The sequence below is a fragment of the Hypomesus nipponensis genome, chromosome 10 (assembly GCF_054491055.1).
Source record: "Hypomesus nipponensis isolate SF chromosome 10, ASM5449105v1, whole genome shotgun sequence".
Classification (NCBI taxonomy): Eukaryota; Metazoa; Chordata; class Actinopteri; order Osmeriformes; family Osmeridae; genus Hypomesus; species Hypomesus nipponensis.
In genome coordinates this window covers 16,906,167-16,925,207 of record NC_140370.1, presented here as the reverse complement: position 1 = coordinate 16,925,207, position 19,041 = coordinate 16,906,167, and the positions used below count along the sequence as shown (strand labels likewise).

Here is a 19,041-nt window from a genome sequence, read left to right as displayed (position 1 = left end):
TAGGTATTGGTAGTGTGGGAAGGGCACGTACTTTAACCTATCCAGGCATGTGATCAGAACTTAGGCTGCCTCGAGGAAAGAGAAAAGGAGAGAGGAGAGAAGGGAGGAAGGTGGTGGTGAGTCTTAACGGGACCAGCTGTGGGTATTTGCACGTAACAACCTCCCATAGCAGATGCTGCTGTAGTCATTTCGACAGTATAACTGTCATAATTATGGAAGGCACTGCTCCCGATAATTATACATATTTTTAAAAAAGGCGTAAAAAAACAAACACTATTTATAGTGAACCCTGTCACTGATAAATAAATAAGTAAATAAATAGTTGTCTTTTCAGTGCCACACCTGGAGGGAGATCTCCCCTCTCCTGTCAGGTGTTCAGGTCAGGTGTTCAGGTGGGTTCAGGTCAGCAGGTAGTCTTCAGACAGCTAAATATTGGGTGCGTTCGACTTCATGCAGCGCTGGCGTCGCCTGCAGCCCGGCTGACTTGAAGCAGCCAATGGCATTCTCAGCTTCAAGACAGCCGACTGTCGGCGCCGCCGGCGCTGCATGAAGTCGAACACAGCTACTGTCACTGAGACTGCTATGAATATCTGACATCAATATCAATTACAATAATAATTATGATGGCAATAACAATTATTATAATATTTATATATCAGGGTATTATTACGTATAGCATAATAAACATATTGTTGTAATGTTTAGTAGGTATAAAATAGTTTGTAGTGTTGTGTACACAACAGACTGAACAACAGGTGCGATAGTACAACCAAGGAATAGAAATACCTGATTGTCTCAGTGAATATACTGTAGATCATTTGTGACTTTCTGATTACTGTTCCTTGTTTGGCCTCGTATTTGCCAGACAACATAACATTTTGTAGTAACAAAGTGTAGAAATAACAGGTTTTTCTGAATTTTGTGACTATGATTTTGTTCTTGGTAAACAAAATTTCACGATTAACGAACCAAAGTCGACTCTTTTACTGGACGGAGGAGTGAGTTCAAGCTCAACCCTGGGAATATTGTTCTGACCTACATAATCTATTGGACTACAGTCAAAATGCCTGTAAACACAAGGCTCAGTGGTATTGTGACAAGCCGTCGGCCATTGATGTAGTTTGTAGTCGTTAGCACCAACTTTAAAGATAAAAAAATGTTTTGGTTAAAAAAACCAATGACCTTGGAATATTTAAGGCAGTCGAATCTCAGAAAACTAATTGTACATCAGCACCTTACCCTCCCAAAATGGGCGGATTAGAAATATTTCCTCCTTTGTAGATAACACCTAAACTCCCTACACTGGTCGCTAGGGGAGCAGGACGGCTGCATCTTTGACCTTTGACCTAACCCACACCGTCCTGCCCGGCACTTGGATCTAGATCTCGTTGTCGATGGACCACACGTTTCCAGCCATGCCGTTGGCACAGCCCTGGATGGTCCAGGTGGCCAGAGCGAACTTCACCCTGAAGTCGTCGGAGTCGGCTTCGGGGAGGCGGGACATGAGAGAGTCCAGGTGGGCCCAGAGGGCCTGAAGAGTGTGGGGGGCGGAGCCTACCAGGATGTGGCGGAACGGGGTCTCCCTGGGAGACACGTAGGGGGACAGGAAGTCTCTCTCCACCTACAGGAAGCAGGAAGACGAATGGTCTGCTGGATGGTGGTGAAGTGCACACACACACACACGTGTATGCACACTTATACTTTTTCAGTGCAGGTGTGTGTGAAGCTTACAAGATTAGTTATGTTTTTATCTATTTACCAAGATCCTTTTATCCAAATAGTTGTACAGGAGGATTCAAACCTCTTAATCTACAAAACTGCTTTTGTGTGTGTGTGTGTGTGTTACCTGCATGATGCGGTCGTTGAGGCTGCGGCACACGCCCACGTCGTTCAGGTCGCTGTTCTGGATGTCGTTAGCCAGGCCGCGAGACGCTCTCGCAAACGAGCCCAGCGCCGAGATCAGCCACTGGACACTCATGTCCTTAGGCAGGGGGGAGGGGTCCATCTGCACCAATCAGGAGGGAGGGGGGGGAAGGCGGGCAACAGAAAGAAAGGATTATTAGGGGTAAAACTGAGAAACAAACCTTCGAACAACCACAAACTCAACAACCGCCGCCATCAGCAACACCACCATCAGCATCACCACCACCACACCACCACCCCCCCCCTACCGTCTGCACGTTGTAGAAGCGGCGGTTGATGTTGGCCACGTGCACGCGCAGCACAGTCAGGTACTGGTCCACGTCCAGCTGCAGCAGGTGGTCGTGCACCAGCCGCAGGGTCATCAGGCCCGCCACCTGCCCCGCAGACACGGCCAGCCGGGCAGCCTGACCAGACGTCTCAGAGGACAGCTTCTCACGCGTGTCCAGCAGGGTGCCAAAGAAGGGGTAGGCCTGGGGTCAGAGGTCAGGGGTTAGAGTGTGTGGAGAGAGGTCAGGGGTCAGAGGTCAGGGGTCAGTATGGCGCGCGTGTGTGTGTGTGGTTCAGCTCGTACTGACCTCAGAGTTGGCGGTGAAGCGGAATGAGATGGAGGGGATGCCGGAGGTGGTGAGGAAGGGATAGGCAGCATCATCCATCCTCATGGGCTCCAGCCTGACACACACACACACACACACACACAGATATGAGATGTATTCTTTTTCATTCATCCATCCATCCATCCATTTATCAGTTGGTTCATTCATCCATTATTTTTTAATGTAATTTTCTTCATGTTGTCTACATGATCATTCACTACACTCCATCCATTCATTGATCAATCGATCGTTCATCCATCCCCCCTCTGCTTACACAGACACCTACCAGTTGGTCTTGGCCACCTTGGAGTAGATGGTGTTGCTGCCTCCCATCTTCACCTGAGGAGAGGCGAACAGGAAGTTACATCATCACGCTGCTAGGCCTGGCTGTGTTACTGGCTGTGTTACTGTACATAGTAAACAGTGCTGCTCTTTAGGACACCCCTCCCTCCCTCCCTCACCTCATTCAGGGTGCTCTGGAGCAGCTTGTGCATCAGAGGACTGGCAGAGGCCTTGAAACCACCCCCACCTGAGAGAGGGGGGGGGGGGGGGGGAGAGATAAATATGGCGATAGATTTAGATATACAGAGACACCATCATAAACCTCAAAATATGTGTCTGCTGAGCATTTCCAGAGCTGTGAGGATGAGTACATCCCACATGATGCTGCTTGTGAACCACCTGGGGGCGCACGGCCCCTCTGGACTCACCAGGGGGCGCACGGCCCCTCTGGACTCACCAGGGGGCGCACGGCCCCTCTGGACTCACCAGGGGGCGCACTGCCCCTCTGGACTCACCAGGGGGCGCACTGCCCCTCTGGACTCACCAGGGGGCGCACGGCCCCTCTGGACTCACCAGGGGGCGCACTGCCCCTCTGGACTCACCAGGGGGCGCACGGCCCCTCTGGACTCACCAGTCACAACTCCATCCAGGTTGATGTAGGAAAACGCCTTCATGCTGAGAGAAGTCAGATATCCCTGGACACGGAGACAAACAAGCATTTTTATTGTAATAAAAATAAAAGTATATTTGTTTAGCAAAAACGCAACGCTCACATTAGGGGAGACAAATCCATCAAATCTCATATCCACTCATCCACTCTAAATAAGGAAAGACAGAGACTAGTAGAAAGAAGAGTGTGAGAGAAAGTAAAACAGATTCACAGCCATCCTTTGCTTCATTCACAGATGCAGAACTGTGATGCAGAGGGGTGCAGTAGCTACCTCCAGCCACTCTGTGGCGCCAACGCTCCCGTATTCACCAGCGCTCCAGCTAGCAAACACAATGCTTCTCCTGGGCTTAAAGCCATCTGTTCCAATAGGAGAGAAGAGAGAACAAAGAAAGAGATAAGTCTCTTCGTCCTCATAAGTCACGGGGCCTTAACAGTTGGGTACCGGCTGAGTGTTCTAGAAGGCAGAGAACCAGAACCATCACTCACCCTCGGCCATCATGGCAGAGATGGATCGAGCCAGCTCCGTCAAAACGCTGGTGCCCACGGTGGACTGGGCAAACCCAGGACCCCACGCGTCCCTCTGGGCCCCCAGCACCACATACCGATCTGGGGGGGGGGGGGGGGGGAGAGGTCAATTCATATACACATTCAATTGACAGATATCCATCTCTTAAGACAGTCATCCATACATTCATTGTAAATTCCACTTGTCCCTCCCTCCCTACCCGGGTCTACGAAGCCCTTGATGAGACCGAACACGTTGTTGATCCTCTTCTGCACCAGCACGTTGTTCACCTCCAGGGTGACAATGTCCTCGCTGCTCCCCAGACTGTGCAGCCCTCCCCACTCCGTGGGCACGGCCATGCCCCCCAGGGCCCTAGAGCACCACAGGAGACAGGGTTACACACTCAGCTCACCTCCATGGAGGAGGTGTGCCAGGACAGCAAAGCTTGGGACTGGAGAAGGCCTCGGCCTGGGTCTGGTCTTAGACTAGGGTTAGACAAAGCCTGGGTCAAGGACTAGGGTTAGACAGATCCTAGGTCTGTTGCTGGGACTACCCAGCCTAGGTGTGGGACTTGGGCCAGACAGCCTCGGACTGAAGACCCTACCTGAGGATCTGAGCAGCCATGGAGGAGGTGATGGTCTGGGCCAGGATGCCAGGCAGCCCCGAGGATTGGACCGGGGGGAACTGGGTGTGGTTGAAGGAGGGGAAGCCTGGAGTGTAGGGGTCACCTGACCCCAAATGGACCTGAGGGGGAAGGGGGGGTCAGGGGTGAGAGAGAGACACACAGACAGAGAGAAAGACAGAGAGAAAGAATGGGTTATGGTTACAATCATTCACTCAGTACAATGGTATATCATTGTCCTGAACAATGACCACTGTGCGAGGGAATCCAGCTGAATCTGAATGAGTTGTCTGTCAGCATGACACACACACACAAACACACACACTTACATGGCCATAGAGCTGTGTGTCGTATCCGATGTTCTGAGTCGAGTCTGGATACAGGAGCACAGCAGAAGCCTTGAACTGGGCGGCATTGGCTACCTGAGGGGGGAGAGAAGGAGGGGAGGAGAGAGATGGAGGGGAGGAGGGAGATGGAGGGGAGGAGAGAGATGGAGGGGAGGAGGGAGGGAGGAGAGAGATGGAGGGAGGAGAGAGATGGAGGGGAGGAGGGAGGGAGGAGAGAGATGGAGGGGAGGAGGGAGGGAGGAGAGAGATGGAGGGAGGAGAGAGATGGAGGGGAGGAGGGAGGGAGGGAGGAGAGAGATGGAGGGGAGGAGGGACGGAGGAGATGGAGGGGAGGAGGGAGGGAGGAGGGAGATGGAGGGGAGGAGGGAGGGAGGAGAGAGATGGAGGGAGGAGAGAGATGGAGGGGAGGAGGGAGGGAGGAGAGAGATGGAGGGAGGAGAGAGATGGAGGGGAGGAGGGAGGGAGGAGAGAGATGGAGGGAGGAGAGAGATGGAGGGGAGGAGGGAGGGAGGAGAGAGATGGAGGGGAGGAGGGAGGGAGGAGAGAGATGGAGGGAGGAGAGAGATGGAGGGGAGGAGGGACGGAGGAGATGGAGGGGAGGAGGGAGGGAGGAGGGAGATGGAGGGGAGGAGGGAGGGAGGAGAGGGATGGAGAGAATGGTTTAACACAGGGGTTTTCAAAGTCTAAGACAGTGAGCCTCCCTTCAGAGAACATCAAGGCACCGGGGCCTCCCCCATTTTAATAAAATACATTATATTCATTTCATTATTAATAATAATAATAATAACAACAAGAACACTGTGTTAAAAATAAATAGTGGCAACCATAAAGGGTTTGAAAAAGTTTATTTTGAACAAGAGTCCTAATACAATCTCTTTCATTTTAATAAAAATCAATAATATGGCTGATTGGTATGTAGTTTAATACTACGAGATATGATGCTTTGTATGATGCGTTTGTATGATGGAGTTTGCAGGGTCTCATGCTACGACTAGATGTTTCTTTTCAGAATAAATATATATATATTAATGCAATTTGATAATCACTCAGTTCTGCCAGCGGATGTGTGAAATTATTCTGAAAAGAAACATCTAGTCGTCATCTAGTTGTAGCATGAGACCCTGCAAACTCCGCAGGCATCTGAAGACCTTAAGGGCACCAAAGTTTGGTGTTTAAGCCGAGATTTTTTAATCATATATATATATATATATATATATATATATATATATATATATATATATATTTTATGCTTTCTGGAAAATAATGATTTGGTAGATGAATGGAATTTAATACAAGAGTACGATATATATTTCTATATCCCTGCTGCTTCCACGGCTCCCCTGAAACTGTTTGGCGCCTTCAAGGCACCCGGGCCTCACACTGGTTTAACACGACCCATCCATGGAGGGCACATGGATTTAACATGGATTGATACCTTCTACACACCTTCTCAGCAAAGCTGATCTTCCCTGTTTTGACCAGAAGGATCTTGCCCTCCAAGCTGAAGCCCTTGTCCTGCAGTAGCTTCAGGTCCATCACTTGACCGTACGACGCAAACACCAGCGCCCCCTGGAGGAGGGAGGGGAGGGAGGAGAGAGAGAGCGGGAGGGACAGGGGAGAGAGAGGGAGGGGAGGGAGACGGATACGTTATGAGAATGACAACAATAAGGGATCATTCTAAGATCTGTAGCATCTGTAAACTTGTTTACACTGTGGCGATGCAGGTGTGTGTGTGTGGTGTTTACCGTGACGTTCCCAGGGCGGCTGTAGGCCAGGAAGCCGGTGGGGGTGCCCAGCTCCTTCCCCTTAAAGGCCAGCCTGTTGGTGGATCCTTCTGGAAGCTGCTGCAGGGTCACAAAGTGCTCATCTGTCCAGGTCACCAGGCCAGCGGAACGGAACCGCTGCAACACGCGGTTACCTAGCGCCTCGTCGCCCGGGGAACCAGCCTGGTGACTGCTACTGGCAAACTCACTGGAGAGGAGGATGGAGAGAAACCGGAGGAGCCAGAACTATTTAATGTGAAAGAAAATATATTCTTATGTAATAATAATAATAATAATAATAATAAACTATATCAATATATAGTTAGTACTGGAAGCAGACAAGGTGAAGCACAAGCAGGTTTGCTTGGGCTGGGGGCTAGAGTTTAGCAGTTAAGAGACTGAGCTCCTCACTCAAATGTCTTCTCCATGTTCTCCGCGCTGAGTTTCTGGGCCAGCAAGCTCTTCACCACATCCCAGTCCATGAGGGGAGCCGCGCCCGTCTCAAACACATGCACCTTCTCATCTTCTGACATCATCTGGTCGCTGGGCAAAAAGGCAGGGCAGTCGTCAGCCACTTCCTTCTTCCTGTGTACCAGGTATCCAATCAGGTAGCCTGGAAGGAGCGGGAGGGGCGGAGCGAGAAAGATTGAGGAGGGAGAGAGAGTGAGAAAATGAGATCAAAACTAGTCTAGAGCCCCACATTTACTGTACCCTCTTGGAGAAGCATCTAGAAAACACCCCCCTCTCACTGACCTACACAGGTGCAGCAGCTATTTCACGCTTCAGGTCCACAAAGTGGGGGTCAGATGGCTGAGCGGTTAGGGAATCAGGCTATTAATCAGAAGGTTGCCGGTTTGATTCGTGCAAAATGACGTTGTGTCCTTGGGAAAGGCACGTCACCCTACTTGCCTCGGGAATGTCGGGAATGTCCCTGTACTTACTGTAAGTCGCTCTGGATAAGAGCGTCTGCTAAATGACTAAATGTAAAAGTAAAGTAATTGAAGAAACTAAATGCTTCCAATTCCTGCCTTCTCAATTCTCACCCCTACAGACTTGGTCTGTTACTTACCGATGATGAAGATGATGAGCGTGGTGGTGAGGAGGAAGCAGAGGTTCTTGGGGGTGCGCGAGGTCTTGCGGACCACGTAGGGGTCCCGGCTGCCCCCGTTGTGGTTGAGGTGGTCGCCCACACCATTCCCCTCCTCCTCATCCATGTCGGACGAGAGCTTCATCTCCACCTGGCTGCTCTCCCCCTCCATGTTCTGGGTGAGGTTGAAGCGTGTGTACGAGCGGGGCTCGCCATTGAACTGGAGGGGGAAGAGAGAGAGAGAGAGAAAAGAAAGAAAGTGGGAAAGCAGAGGTTCCTTAGTGCTTCTATTCCCACAGTGTTCTTCAGGATCATGTCTACAGTTTTGTCTGCTCTTTCATTAATCCTCTTGCCCAAAAGTCTAACAATCTCCCCAAGATTACTCCAGCTTTCATTTTTGGAGGCAGTAGTCATGATCACAGAGACGGATAACTTCACGGTCATGGTCTGTCTGGGAATTCAAGCAGGTGTGCGTGCTTTCTTTCGCCCCATCTCGTTCGCCAAAACAACCTTGGCCTATCCTTGTTAACTGCCATTCTGAATAATTTGTTTTCCTTTCTTTTTAAATATATTTTTTCAGCTTTATTATGATAGTGACCATTGAGAGGAAAATGTAAGAGAGAGGGGAGGACATGCAGGAAATTCCCTGGGCTGGAATCAAACCCCTGTGGTAAGGCTTTAGCCTGTGTGGTACGTGCTTCTGCACGGTGAACCACCAGAGCACCGCTCCGCTGTCTTGTCTTCCCTTTAGAGCCCCCCCCCCTCCGGATCTGAGAGACGCACACAGCGGCCCACGCCCATAACCAAGGTGAGTCCCCGCAAAACGAGACTAACTATTTTGACAGGGCTATTTTGACAGGGCTGTCTGTCCAACTGGTGTTTCAACTGGGGGGGGGGGGGATGTTATAAACCCAGTAACGTTACGAAACCGTCGTAACCCAAAACTAAACGCGTGATCTCTGCGCACAAACCTATGGAAATTTGAGACCCCGAGCGTGACTGGGTCACAGACCAGACAGTAGTTGAGGGTTCCTGATCATGGCCGCACACACACGCACACGCGCTGTGGGGCCACCGATCCATCAACAAAAGAGAACACTCGTTCACATCTATCGTCAAACTTCAGTACATAAGTTGCAATGTAACATCACATTTGTTTGAGCAGCTTGGTCCGTGTGACCCACAGGTAAACCATACAGAAGAAAATTCAGGATCAGATTCATCCATCAAGACAGTCATTTTCCTCACTAGGAAAGAGGAAACAGTCAAACGTGTGTCTTCGTAGTGTATAATGTACTTACTATTTTGGATATGGTGGTCCGTGCCTGGTCCATCCTGGCTGCTTGGTAGCCTAGAGGTGACAAGGGAAACACATGCTGCTTGATAGTTGGACGTGATGCACACGTGGTTTCATGCACAAGGCATGATATTGTTTTCCCTTCTCTCACACACGTTTAGGTTAGTTTCATAAACTATTGTATTACTTTCCGCACAGCCAAAGAAAAGGTTCTTCTCCTTTCCCAAACACCACGGTGCTTCCCCAAAGCATGGCCCAGAAACAGTACCCTGCTCCCAGCCACGGAGAGATGGAGGGAGGGGGAGGAGGCAGGAGAGTGAAGAGAAAGATGGAGAGGAGAGAGCGGGAGAAAGGTAGAGAGAGGGAGAGGGGAGAGAAAGATGGAGAGGAGAGAGCGAGAGGGGAGAGAAAGATGGAGAGGAGAGAGCGGGAGAAAGGTAGAGAGAGGGAGAGGGGAGAGAAAGATGGAGAGGAGAGAGCGAGAGGGGAGAGAAAGATGGAGAGGAGAGAGCGGGAGAAAGGTAGAGAGAGGGAGAGAAAGATGGAGAGGAGAGAGCGGGAGAAAGGTAGAGAGAGGGAGAGAAAGATGGAGAGGAGAGAGCGGGAGAAAGGTAGAGAGAGGGAGAGAAAGATGGAGAGGAGAGAGCGGGAGAAAGGTAGAGAGAGAGGGAGAGGGGAGAGAAAGATGGAGAGGAGAGAGCGAGAGAAAGGTAGAGAGAGGGAGAGAAAGATGGAGAGGAGAGAGCGGGAGAAAGGTAGAGAGAGGGAGAGGGGAGAGAAAGATGGAGAGGAGAGAGCGGGAGAAAGGTAGAGAGAGGGAGAGGGGAGAGAAAGATGGAGAGGAGAGAGCGAGAGAAAGGTAGAGAGAGGGAGAGAAAGATGGAGAGGAGAGAGCGGGAGAAAGGTAGAGAGAGGGAGAGAAAGATGGAGAGGAGAGAGCGGGAGAAAGGTAGAGAGAGGGAGAGAAAGATGGAGAGGAGAGAGCGGGAGAAAGGTAGAGAGAGGGAGAGAAAAGGAGAGAAAGTGAGAAAGAAACAGGGGGTGGGGAGATGACAGAAGGACAGAGAGTTATGAAAGCACTATGGAGAGATGGAGGAAGGTGTGGAGTGCAGGGGAGGATAAGCCGACAGGGAGGAGAGAGCAGATCTCCCAGGCCAGTAATGCTCGACAGGGTCTGGAGATCCACAGGTCTCAGCTGGAGAGAGACACCAGAGCCAGCCCAGTGTTTGGGCTGTGTGACCCCTGACCTCTCCCCTCAGTCAAAACTCTCTTGACACCGAGTTTCACCATCATGTGGGCTTCAGAAGATCCTTCGTTCTGTGTTCAGTTATGTCATGTTTTCCTTTAGCAGACGCCTTGACCGACGTACAGAGGAGGAATCAAACCTGCGGCCTCTTGATCTGCAGTGAAATGCTCTAACCACCGAGCTGGACTAGACCCAGAGACAAGAACAACAAAGGTGATCGTTCACAACATGCTAGCAGACAAACTTTGTGACCACCATGGCGTGTGGTCTTTTGTCTCCTTGGGGGCCGACGGCAAGTAATAAACCTTCTGAACTTCTTCACCAACTTACTGTGCAATACCTAAAGATTAATATTTCTGACAGTGATTCATGTACAATCCTTGTTGAGATAAGTTAAACCGTTATTCGTTTCACAATGGGTTAGGAACAAGGTGTGGTTTTCCACTGAAATGGGCCCACCTGTGTTTTCTAATGGCAGTCTGCCAAGGTTATTACAATACACTTATTTCAGTTCAGCGGTTCTTCTTCTGCTTTCCTGAGAAAATGCTACAACACTACCAGTGTTGAGGAACCATAGAGGAAGTAGGTGCCCTGTTTACATACTCCTCTGGCAATACTATTTGGTGTTTTGAAATTGTCCCACCAGCTAGCTGTTCAGCCAGGTCTCACCCAGAATCGCTGCTCTATGTTTGGTTTAAACCGTCTCCTCTGCCTTGTCCCCCCTATCGCTCAGGCACACCGAGTACAACACTCGCCTTCTGCGCAGGAGTAACGCGTATCTATTAATTAAGTAATACTACTTGTACCTGAAGTACACTAACTAAACTGGTAAATAAATTACAGAGATGGAGTAGCGTATTTCTTTCACCTTCCATGTTCATCTTGAGATTATAGCTATAGAGCTAAAGCTACCCCCAATGCCGTGGCAACTGAACATCATCGTATCTGAAAAGCACCGTGGACCCCGTCACACTACTACGCGTACCCGGCGTTTTCAGATGCCTCCGGCTCGGGGAGCTTATTCGAAAAGCTCAGTTTTCAGTGTCCGTACACGCCGTATTAGTGTGGACGGGAGGTGCAAACGCAGACATATGCTTGCGTTTCTAAATGTACCCGGGCTAGTGTGGACAGGGCCTTACCAAACTGCTAGAATCTTGGGCTGAATCTTGGTTTGTGGATTACTAATGGAATAAGATAGGTAAACGCAGACTTCAAATTAGAGTAAAGAGATCATTAGAAAGTAAGTATATGTCTGGTAGGTTGGTACTACAAAGTCACTCAAAAGAACTACATACAAATTGTAGTAAGTATATTATTTGTGCACACAATAGCTGCTGGTACAAGGTCTTGTTTTGTTGCAATGAACAAAAAATGTAAAACCTAAAGGAGATAAGCTTAATCCAGACCACCTTGAACTCACCGACCTGGTCACACACACACACACACACACACACACACACACACACACACACACACACACACACACACACACACACACACACACACACACACACACACACACACACACACACACACACACACACACACACACACACACCCAGAAAGCCCCGGCAACTCTCACCTCACACAGCCCCCAGCCTCACCTCACACAGCCCCCAGCCTCACCTCACCTCACACAGCCCCCAGCCTCACCTCACACAGCCCCCAGCCTCACCACACACAGCCCCCAGCCTCACCACACACAGCCCCCAGCCTCACCTCACACACAGCCCCCAGCCTCACCTCACACAGCCCCCAGCCTCACCTCACACAGCCCCCAGCCTCACCTCACACACAGCCCCCAGCCTCACCACACACAGCCCCCAGCCTCACCACACACAGCCCCCAGCCTCACCACACACAGCCCCCAGCCTCACCTCACACACAGCCCCCAGCCTCACCTCACACAGCCCCCAGCCTCACCTCACACACAGCCCCCAGCCTCACCTCACACACAGCCCCCAGCCTCACCTCACACCCCCAGTCCTCCAGCACACCACACAGCCCTATGTCCCAGGGGGTAGACTACCTACACAATCCAGCATGACAGTAAAAGCCACACACACGGCATGCTTGAGGTCATCCAAGAGTCCTGTCTCTCACACACACACACACACACACACGGCATGCTTGTCCATCTAAACTAACAAGTGGACAGTGGAGTGAGTGTGTGTGTGTGTGTGTGTGTGTGTGTGTGTGTGTGTGTGTGTTTGAGAGTGTGTGTGTGTTTGAGAGTGTGTGTGTGTTTGAGAGTGTGTGTGTGTGTGTGTGTGTGTGTGTGTGTGTGTGAGAGACAGGACTCTTGGATGACCTCCAGGGACACTGCTAGCCCAGAACAGTGGGATTCCAGAGCGACCACAGTGAGAGCAACCGGGGGTAAATACCATGCATACAACCAGGCATGCCCTACTTAGCAACTAGCCTACCCTACCATACTGTAGCCTAGCATATTACATTTGAGACTACGACGTAATCACAACACAGAAGTTCGGATTTCATTGGACTACCGGCAACTCGTCACCTGTAGCAACACAACCCCAAATAGGCTTTTAGTTCGAGCTGATGGTAGCAAACTGTTGCTCAATAAAACAAACGAAACATGCAAAGAAATCTTAAACCCAGTTAATACAATGTTATACACAATTGATTTAATATTAACTATGGATACATTAATTCAGTTTACATTCAAAATGTAACTATTTTCGTCCTCCACCGTCATTTACAATTAGCCAAAACTGGCCCGATTTTGCGAACAATTTAATGCTTATTTAAAGGTAGCCTATATAGGCTAGCCCAGTAAGCGACGATCGAATCTTAAACGCATGTTGAACTGAACCTAGCCTAATCTAAGCCTGCACAATCGTGCCAGAGTGGCTAACATCATGAAGCCTCAATCAAGGTTAGTTGACATTGTTTGGCCTCGCTTCCCTTACCCTTGAGCCGTAGCTACCAGCCTAGCCTAAATATAACTGCCCTTTGCCTGTTAGTGTGAGCTCTCAGGACGTGGAGCGAAAATCAACAGCCGTTAAGTATTTCTCCTTCTGTGCGTGTTTATTTATTTTTTTACAAACTAAAATTGGCTTATAAAAAATGGAATTTTATTTTCAAAACTTTAAGACGAGGACCAAAAATGTTCCCGTTGTGACAGTGTCCCTGCTCCTGAGTGTTAGTCAGAGCCAGCCAGCATGTGAAGTCATATTAAAGAGAGGTGCCACACTAACGGTCATTTATGACTCAATGGAAAAGGCTGCACCATAAGAATAGATTAGGACTGTTATAACTGAGGAGGTTTGCAAGTTCAACCTCCCACCCCCTTACTCTATACGTCACTTGGATAAAAGACAAATAACCCGATCAGACCCACATCGTGCCCCAGGTGAGCCTAGACTTCAGACGTACGTGTCCACCCTAATCACAGAGTTCTTAAAGGGAAATGTCTCTAAGGGCCCTACATACCACACATTCTTAGCCCTGGTGTAATGTTAAAACTTTAATCAGCTTATCAATTCTTTCAAATAGAGAAACCTATGGATTAACAATGAAGTGTGAGATCACACAGGAGGCGCGCACTCACACACCCCCCTTTCTTTGAAGGTTGATCAGGAGAATGTAATCGTATGACCAGAGGTGCAGTCTCCATGACCTCCTGCAGTCGAGTGATCCTTCCTGCTGTACCTCCTCCACCCATCCTTCCAGCCCCCTAGTCCCCCTTACCCCCCTCCCCTCCCCCAGCCTAGTCCCCCTTACCCCCCTCCCCTCCCCCAGCCTAGTCCCCCTTACCCCCCTCCCCCAGCCTAGTCCCCCTTCCCCCCCGGCCCTCCCCCAGCCTAGTCCCCCTTACCCCCTCCCCCAGCCTAGTCCCCCTTACCCCCCTCCCCCGGCACCTCCTGTGGACAAGTGCACACAGCAGATAGCACAAGGCATCTCAGGTCACACCCTAACTAGGAAACCCACATGAAGCTCCCACACTCTGCCCAAACACACGCACCTCCCTGGAGTCCCTAGGGGGTGGAAACATGAGATATCAAGGTACTATGACTCAGCACGCACAGATCAAGACTCAAATGTTGCGACATGACTCAACAACAGAGGAAGGAGAAGGGGTGAGAAGAGGGGGGAGGAGGAGAACGAGGAGGGAGACAGGGAGGAGGAGAACGAGGGGGGAGACAGGGGGAGGAGGAGAACGAGGGGGGAGACAGGGAGGAGGAGGAGAATGAGGGGGGAGACAGGGAGGAGGAGAATGAGGGGGGAGACAGGGAGGAGGAGGAGAATGAGGGGGGAGACAGGGAGGAGGAGGAGAATGAGGGGGGAGACAGGGAGGAGGAGGAGAATGAGGGGGGAGACAGGGAGGAGGAGAACGATGGGGGAGACAGGGAGGAGGAGGAGAATGAGGGGGGAGACAGGGAGGAGGAGGAGAATGAGGGGGGAGACAGGGAGGAGGAGGGGGGGTTTAGGGCCACATCCATCAAAGGCCCAAGCAATTAAAGAAGAACCTGTTAAGAACAGTTGGCCAGGCTGTCAGGAGCAGAGAGTTTTCACAAACATTCCCAGAGAGCCATGCAGGGCGACCTTTAGCTCAGACATTAACTTGAGTTTATACACCATCGTGATCTAGGTAGCATCACAACTGACGGAGGGGGGAGAGAGAGAGACAGACAGACAGCTGGAGGGGGGGCAAGAGAGTCTGTCCAGAGACAGCAGGAAGGGAAAAAGGGAGAGAGAGAATGGGGGATGGAGAAAGAGAGCAGGACAGAGGAGAGAGAGTGTGAAAGCGAGAGAATCAAATACTTTGGGAGCACACGTGTAGAACGTGACTGTTGGAAGCAGCTATGGAGGACCAGGAAAACTGGAACCAAAACAGCTCCAAATTCAGTTTAGAACAAGCATCATGTTTACATACAACAATGACATTCATAGTAGTCATCATCCAAATAATATGGAAAAATCTAAATCATCATCATCAAATCTGAAAGCTCTAAGAGTGTACACCCCCAGAGACTTTAATCCCTAACCGGGAAGGGAGGGGGGAGAAGAATGCTGGGAGAGAGAAGGAGAAAGGGGAGAAAGAGAGAGAAGGGGTGAGAGAGGGTTGGGAGAGAGAGAAGGAGAAGGGGTGAGAGAGGGTTGGGAGAGAGAGAGAAGGAGAAGGGGTGAGAGAGAGAGGGTTGGGAGAGAGAGAGAGGGTTGGGAGAGAGAGAGAGGGTTGGGAGAGAAAGAGGGAGGGAGAGTTGGGAGAGAGAGAGAGAGAGCGAGAGAGTCACATCTTCAGCTTCATTGTGCTTCTCAGGGGCAGACCATGTGAGAGTCACACTGGGAGAAGGAACAAGTTATCCCTGGGAAAAAGTGTGGAAGGACTAGACATGCAGACTGTACACCATATAGCACAGCACACACACCATATAGCACAGCACACACCATATAGCACAGCACACACACCATATAGCACAGCACACTGGCTGCCAAGTGACCGTTTGTAACAAGAACATAAACATCTGGAGGAGAAACTGTTTCACAAACCTCCCTTTTCAGGTGACAAAAAAAAACGAGATCTTTGGGCTTCCCCTCATTCAAACACATTTAACATGTACTTTTAAATTGGGATTTTAATATAGGCTACCTATCGACATTAACTGACCTTAAATCGAATATGTCTACGGGAATTTAAAGTACCATTACATAAGTGACTCGGCTATGTGTGCCATATGACAACACAGTAAAATAATGTAAATCAATAATATGGTTGTTTTAAATAGTTTAGAGCCGCCACCATGGCGACCCGGACACTGGCGCTCTTTGGGCATTTCAAGGGCAGGGTTGCACTTCCCCTGAAACAAGAAACTTGTCAAGATCACCTGCCATGGGCTGTACTCCCGCCGGCAAAAATAACTTAAAAAATTACATAGGCTATTTAATAGCTCAGGATGATTTGTCACGTTGATCCTCAAGTCACAGACGAGCATGATTTCGTTGCCATATGCCTTTTTATGCTACACTTACTCTGCACCACGCGCAAGTCACGTTATATGCCAACTGTCATTTATAAATAATGAATGATGAACGATTCTGGACTGTCAACCTGTGTAGGCTATATGTTTTGGGCTGTACTTCAAAAACCAATATACCGGTTTGAACCGTTTGGGGTAGGCTAGATTGTCGGCTGGGCATGCTGTTACAAGCTTCTATTGCGAAAACTTAAAACGAGTTCCTTTTGAAGCGATGATGAGTCCGTTAAAGTAGTCCCAAGCGGACTCGTTAGAGCCGTCAAGGTCAGTGATGGTGAGTTCCAAACCAACATGAAACGGACGAAACAGAAGCATGTGCTACGGATCAAGACACCGAACACTCGGCTTGGGCTCTTGCGAACGTGACAAACCGTTACCAATGATGGCGTTATAATTTGCATTGCTGAATGAACAACAATGACAGCCTGTGTAACAACGCAACAACAATCGCAACAATGTGCTTCAGGAATAGACAACACCGATCAATAAAATATGAATAACGGAAACTGAACGCGGAGTCAAGTTAGAACAGGTAGCCGATACAATACCGAATTCTAGCCAAAGTCAGAGCAGATCAGTAAAACGTTTCAATGAGCATAACATTATCCTTTAACCTATAATAAAAGACTCGTTATCGCGGACATTTTATTAACCAAAGCCATTTGAGCTGTGTGCAAATAAATTACATAATATTCCAATTACCTAAATAAATATAGTGTATTAACATGTAGTCTAATATATGAATCATTCTTACCCACTCTTAAAAACGGCCAGTCGTGCGCTGTCTTTATTGTGCACCCTTGCACACGAGGTTGGGTTGACGTCTACTTCAGTTACCGGCGTCTACAACCTTGAACACGCTCTTTATGAGATAGAAAAAAATGGTTGCAGAGATCAGAGCGTCATTTCCGTTATGGGAAGCTTGAGGATTGATTCAAAACGGTTTTAAAAGGTTTTAGCCACCGTGAGCGTGTAATAGGGTGAGAAACGCCTAAACAGTATTTTGAGGACTGTTGTGAGGATTAAATACTTGCTTAAATCACATATCCCTGCATAACAGGTTCCAGGCAGCACTGCTGGTCGATACAGTCTCACGAAGGGGGGTTGTTTTGAAGCTGCATGGGCAAAATCAGAAAAACTGAACAACGCGTATGCTCGTGTTACCTTAAATGATCCCGTCTGGCAATGAGACACATAGATAACGTAAAGCGATTGATCACGTTCCCTCATAAATATCAGTCAATGTGTGTCCGATCTGCATAATTTGGACATAACTTAGCCATTGTAGGCTACCAGCCACCAAACCAAATACTGAAAATATTTCCTTCTGGTCCTTGCCGGTGAAGCCACAGAGAACCATCTGGTCTCCACCTTTCTTCACACTATCCCATGGTTGCAGTGAGCTGTTGAACGTATGAGCAGAAGACTCATGGAAAATGTGTGTCCACGTGGGGAGGAAACCCCAGTCCGCCTGTCAATAAGGCTGTGTAAATACGAGCTGTTCATACTGGCCCTGTAAAGCTTACAGGATATTAAGGTGCAGAGTCCACAAACCCACGAGGTTTTATTTTAGACATTAAAATGATTTTTACTGTTTTTACGCTCGATCCCTCCGCAAATATATATCGACATTTATTTAAAATAAGTCATTGATGTATTGTTTTCTGTAATAACCCAATTGCAGCAAGTGGATTTTTCCAAGTTGTGGCATCTGTAAAATATGGATTTAGAGTTTGGAAAGTTGCACAGAATTAGTTCTTGTTTCTGTAAGTTGTTGGCCTGTCCTAGCGGTAGCTAGTGGCCTACTGGTCATCCAAACCCTGTCATTGATTCGGCATGTGTAATCATTACTTGTTGCTCTGGATCAGACCTGCCAAGGACGAAATTGTGAATTGGTCAACTTATACAGGAGCAAAGGACGTTGAAGAATAATAATTAACTTTTGAAAAGTCTCCTCAGAAAGTTTTTTGTTGATGTTCTTAAGACATTGGGAAGAGATTGCTAGTGTGTGATGCTATGGAAGCCTGTGTTTGCCAGGTCGTTATCAAAGTATGGTACCTCACACATAAAGACACACACACACACACACCGTCTATTTCCACCACAACCTTCCCCCCTCACAGGTAGTCATGATGGAGACGGTTGTGAGAAAGAGATCCACACAAGTCCTCATGGTTCTCAGTACAACAAACTTCTCACAAATCAGTCAATTGTAAACAACAATTACCAGAGGGAGGGAGACCTACTGCAGAGTCAGACTTAAATACTAAAGCATGAAGTTTAGATGCAGGATTTCCGTGCTCTGAGAAAAACACACAGAATCAGGTACTGACTCAGATAGAGTAAACACCCTTCACGAGCATCAAGTTACTTTTAGATGAAAAGAAGTGTCTGTGAAAATTGAGATTTGACTTAATCTACCCAGAGAAAGGAAGCAACCCTTTACTGTAATTAGTGAAACTCAAACGTGAACGTGTTTGACTGCACCCAGGGGGAAGACGGAAATACCCCTGCCAGATCACAGAAATCTGTGGAGGTAAAGTTGACACAACTACACAAACACCTGCATATTGAAAATACCCTACATTGTTGATTTCATTTCTGCAAACTTAACTCTAACTGGTATATTTAGGTTGTTGTGAATCCATTGACGACTTTGGTCGACAATGTGGGGCTAGTGAATGTCACTTGATTTCCTGTCTCT

The 19,041-nt window shown here is 48.8% G+C and overlaps 1 protein-coding gene across 3 annotated transcripts; it reads right to left on the bottom strand.

The window, feature by feature from the left end:
* Nucleotides 1-635: 635 nt before the first annotated feature.
* On the bottom strand, nucleotides 636-17,743 carry LOC146272030 (transferrin receptor protein 1-like). 3 transcript variants are annotated; one of them, XM_084706526.1, is made up of 19 exons: nucleotides 17,372-17,743; nucleotides 17,092-17,199; nucleotides 9,094-9,143; nucleotides 7,775-8,012; nucleotides 7,117-7,318; nucleotides 6,688-6,913; nucleotides 6,389-6,511; nucleotides 4,925-5,017; nucleotides 4,578-4,717; nucleotides 4,194-4,345; nucleotides 3,955-4,074; nucleotides 3,740-3,825; nucleotides 3,430-3,493; nucleotides 2,978-3,045; nucleotides 2,803-2,855; nucleotides 2,499-2,592; nucleotides 2,172-2,393; nucleotides 1,847-2,005; nucleotides 636-1,621 (listed from the first exon to the last, which is right to left on the bottom strand). In XM_084706526.1, exons 3-19 carry the CDS (start codon nucleotides 9,124-9,126, stop codon nucleotides 1,379-1,381), a joined length of 2,316 nt encoding a protein of 771 aa, XP_084562652.1. In that variant the 5' UTR covers nucleotides 9,127-9,143; nucleotides 17,092-17,199; nucleotides 17,372-17,743; the 3' UTR covers nucleotides 636-1,378. The 3 variants fall into 3 exon arrangements, with proteins under 3 accessions (XP_084562652.1, XP_084562654.1, XP_084562653.1); XM_084706528.1 differs by having other exon boundaries at nucleotides 17,096-17,199; XM_084706527.1 differs by lacking the exon at nucleotides 17,372-17,743 and having other exon boundaries at nucleotides 17,092-17,273.
* Nucleotides 17,744-19,041: the final 1,298 nt, after the last annotated feature.

Excerpts from the sequence above, each read along its gene's own strand:
- LOC146272030 (XM_084706526.1), bottom strand. The coding sequence starts at position 9,126 with ATGGACCAGGCACGGACCACCATATCCAAAATA. Across the intron at positions 3,826-3,954 it reads CTCTGCCATGATGGCCGAGG|ATGGCTTTAAGCCCAGGAGA; the intron begins GTGAGTGATGGT and ends CTATTGGAACAG. Across the intron at positions 2,394-2,498 it reads GCTTCACCGCCAACTCTGAG|GCCTACCCCTTCTTTGGCAC; the intron begins GTCAGTACGAGC and ends CTCTGACCCCAG.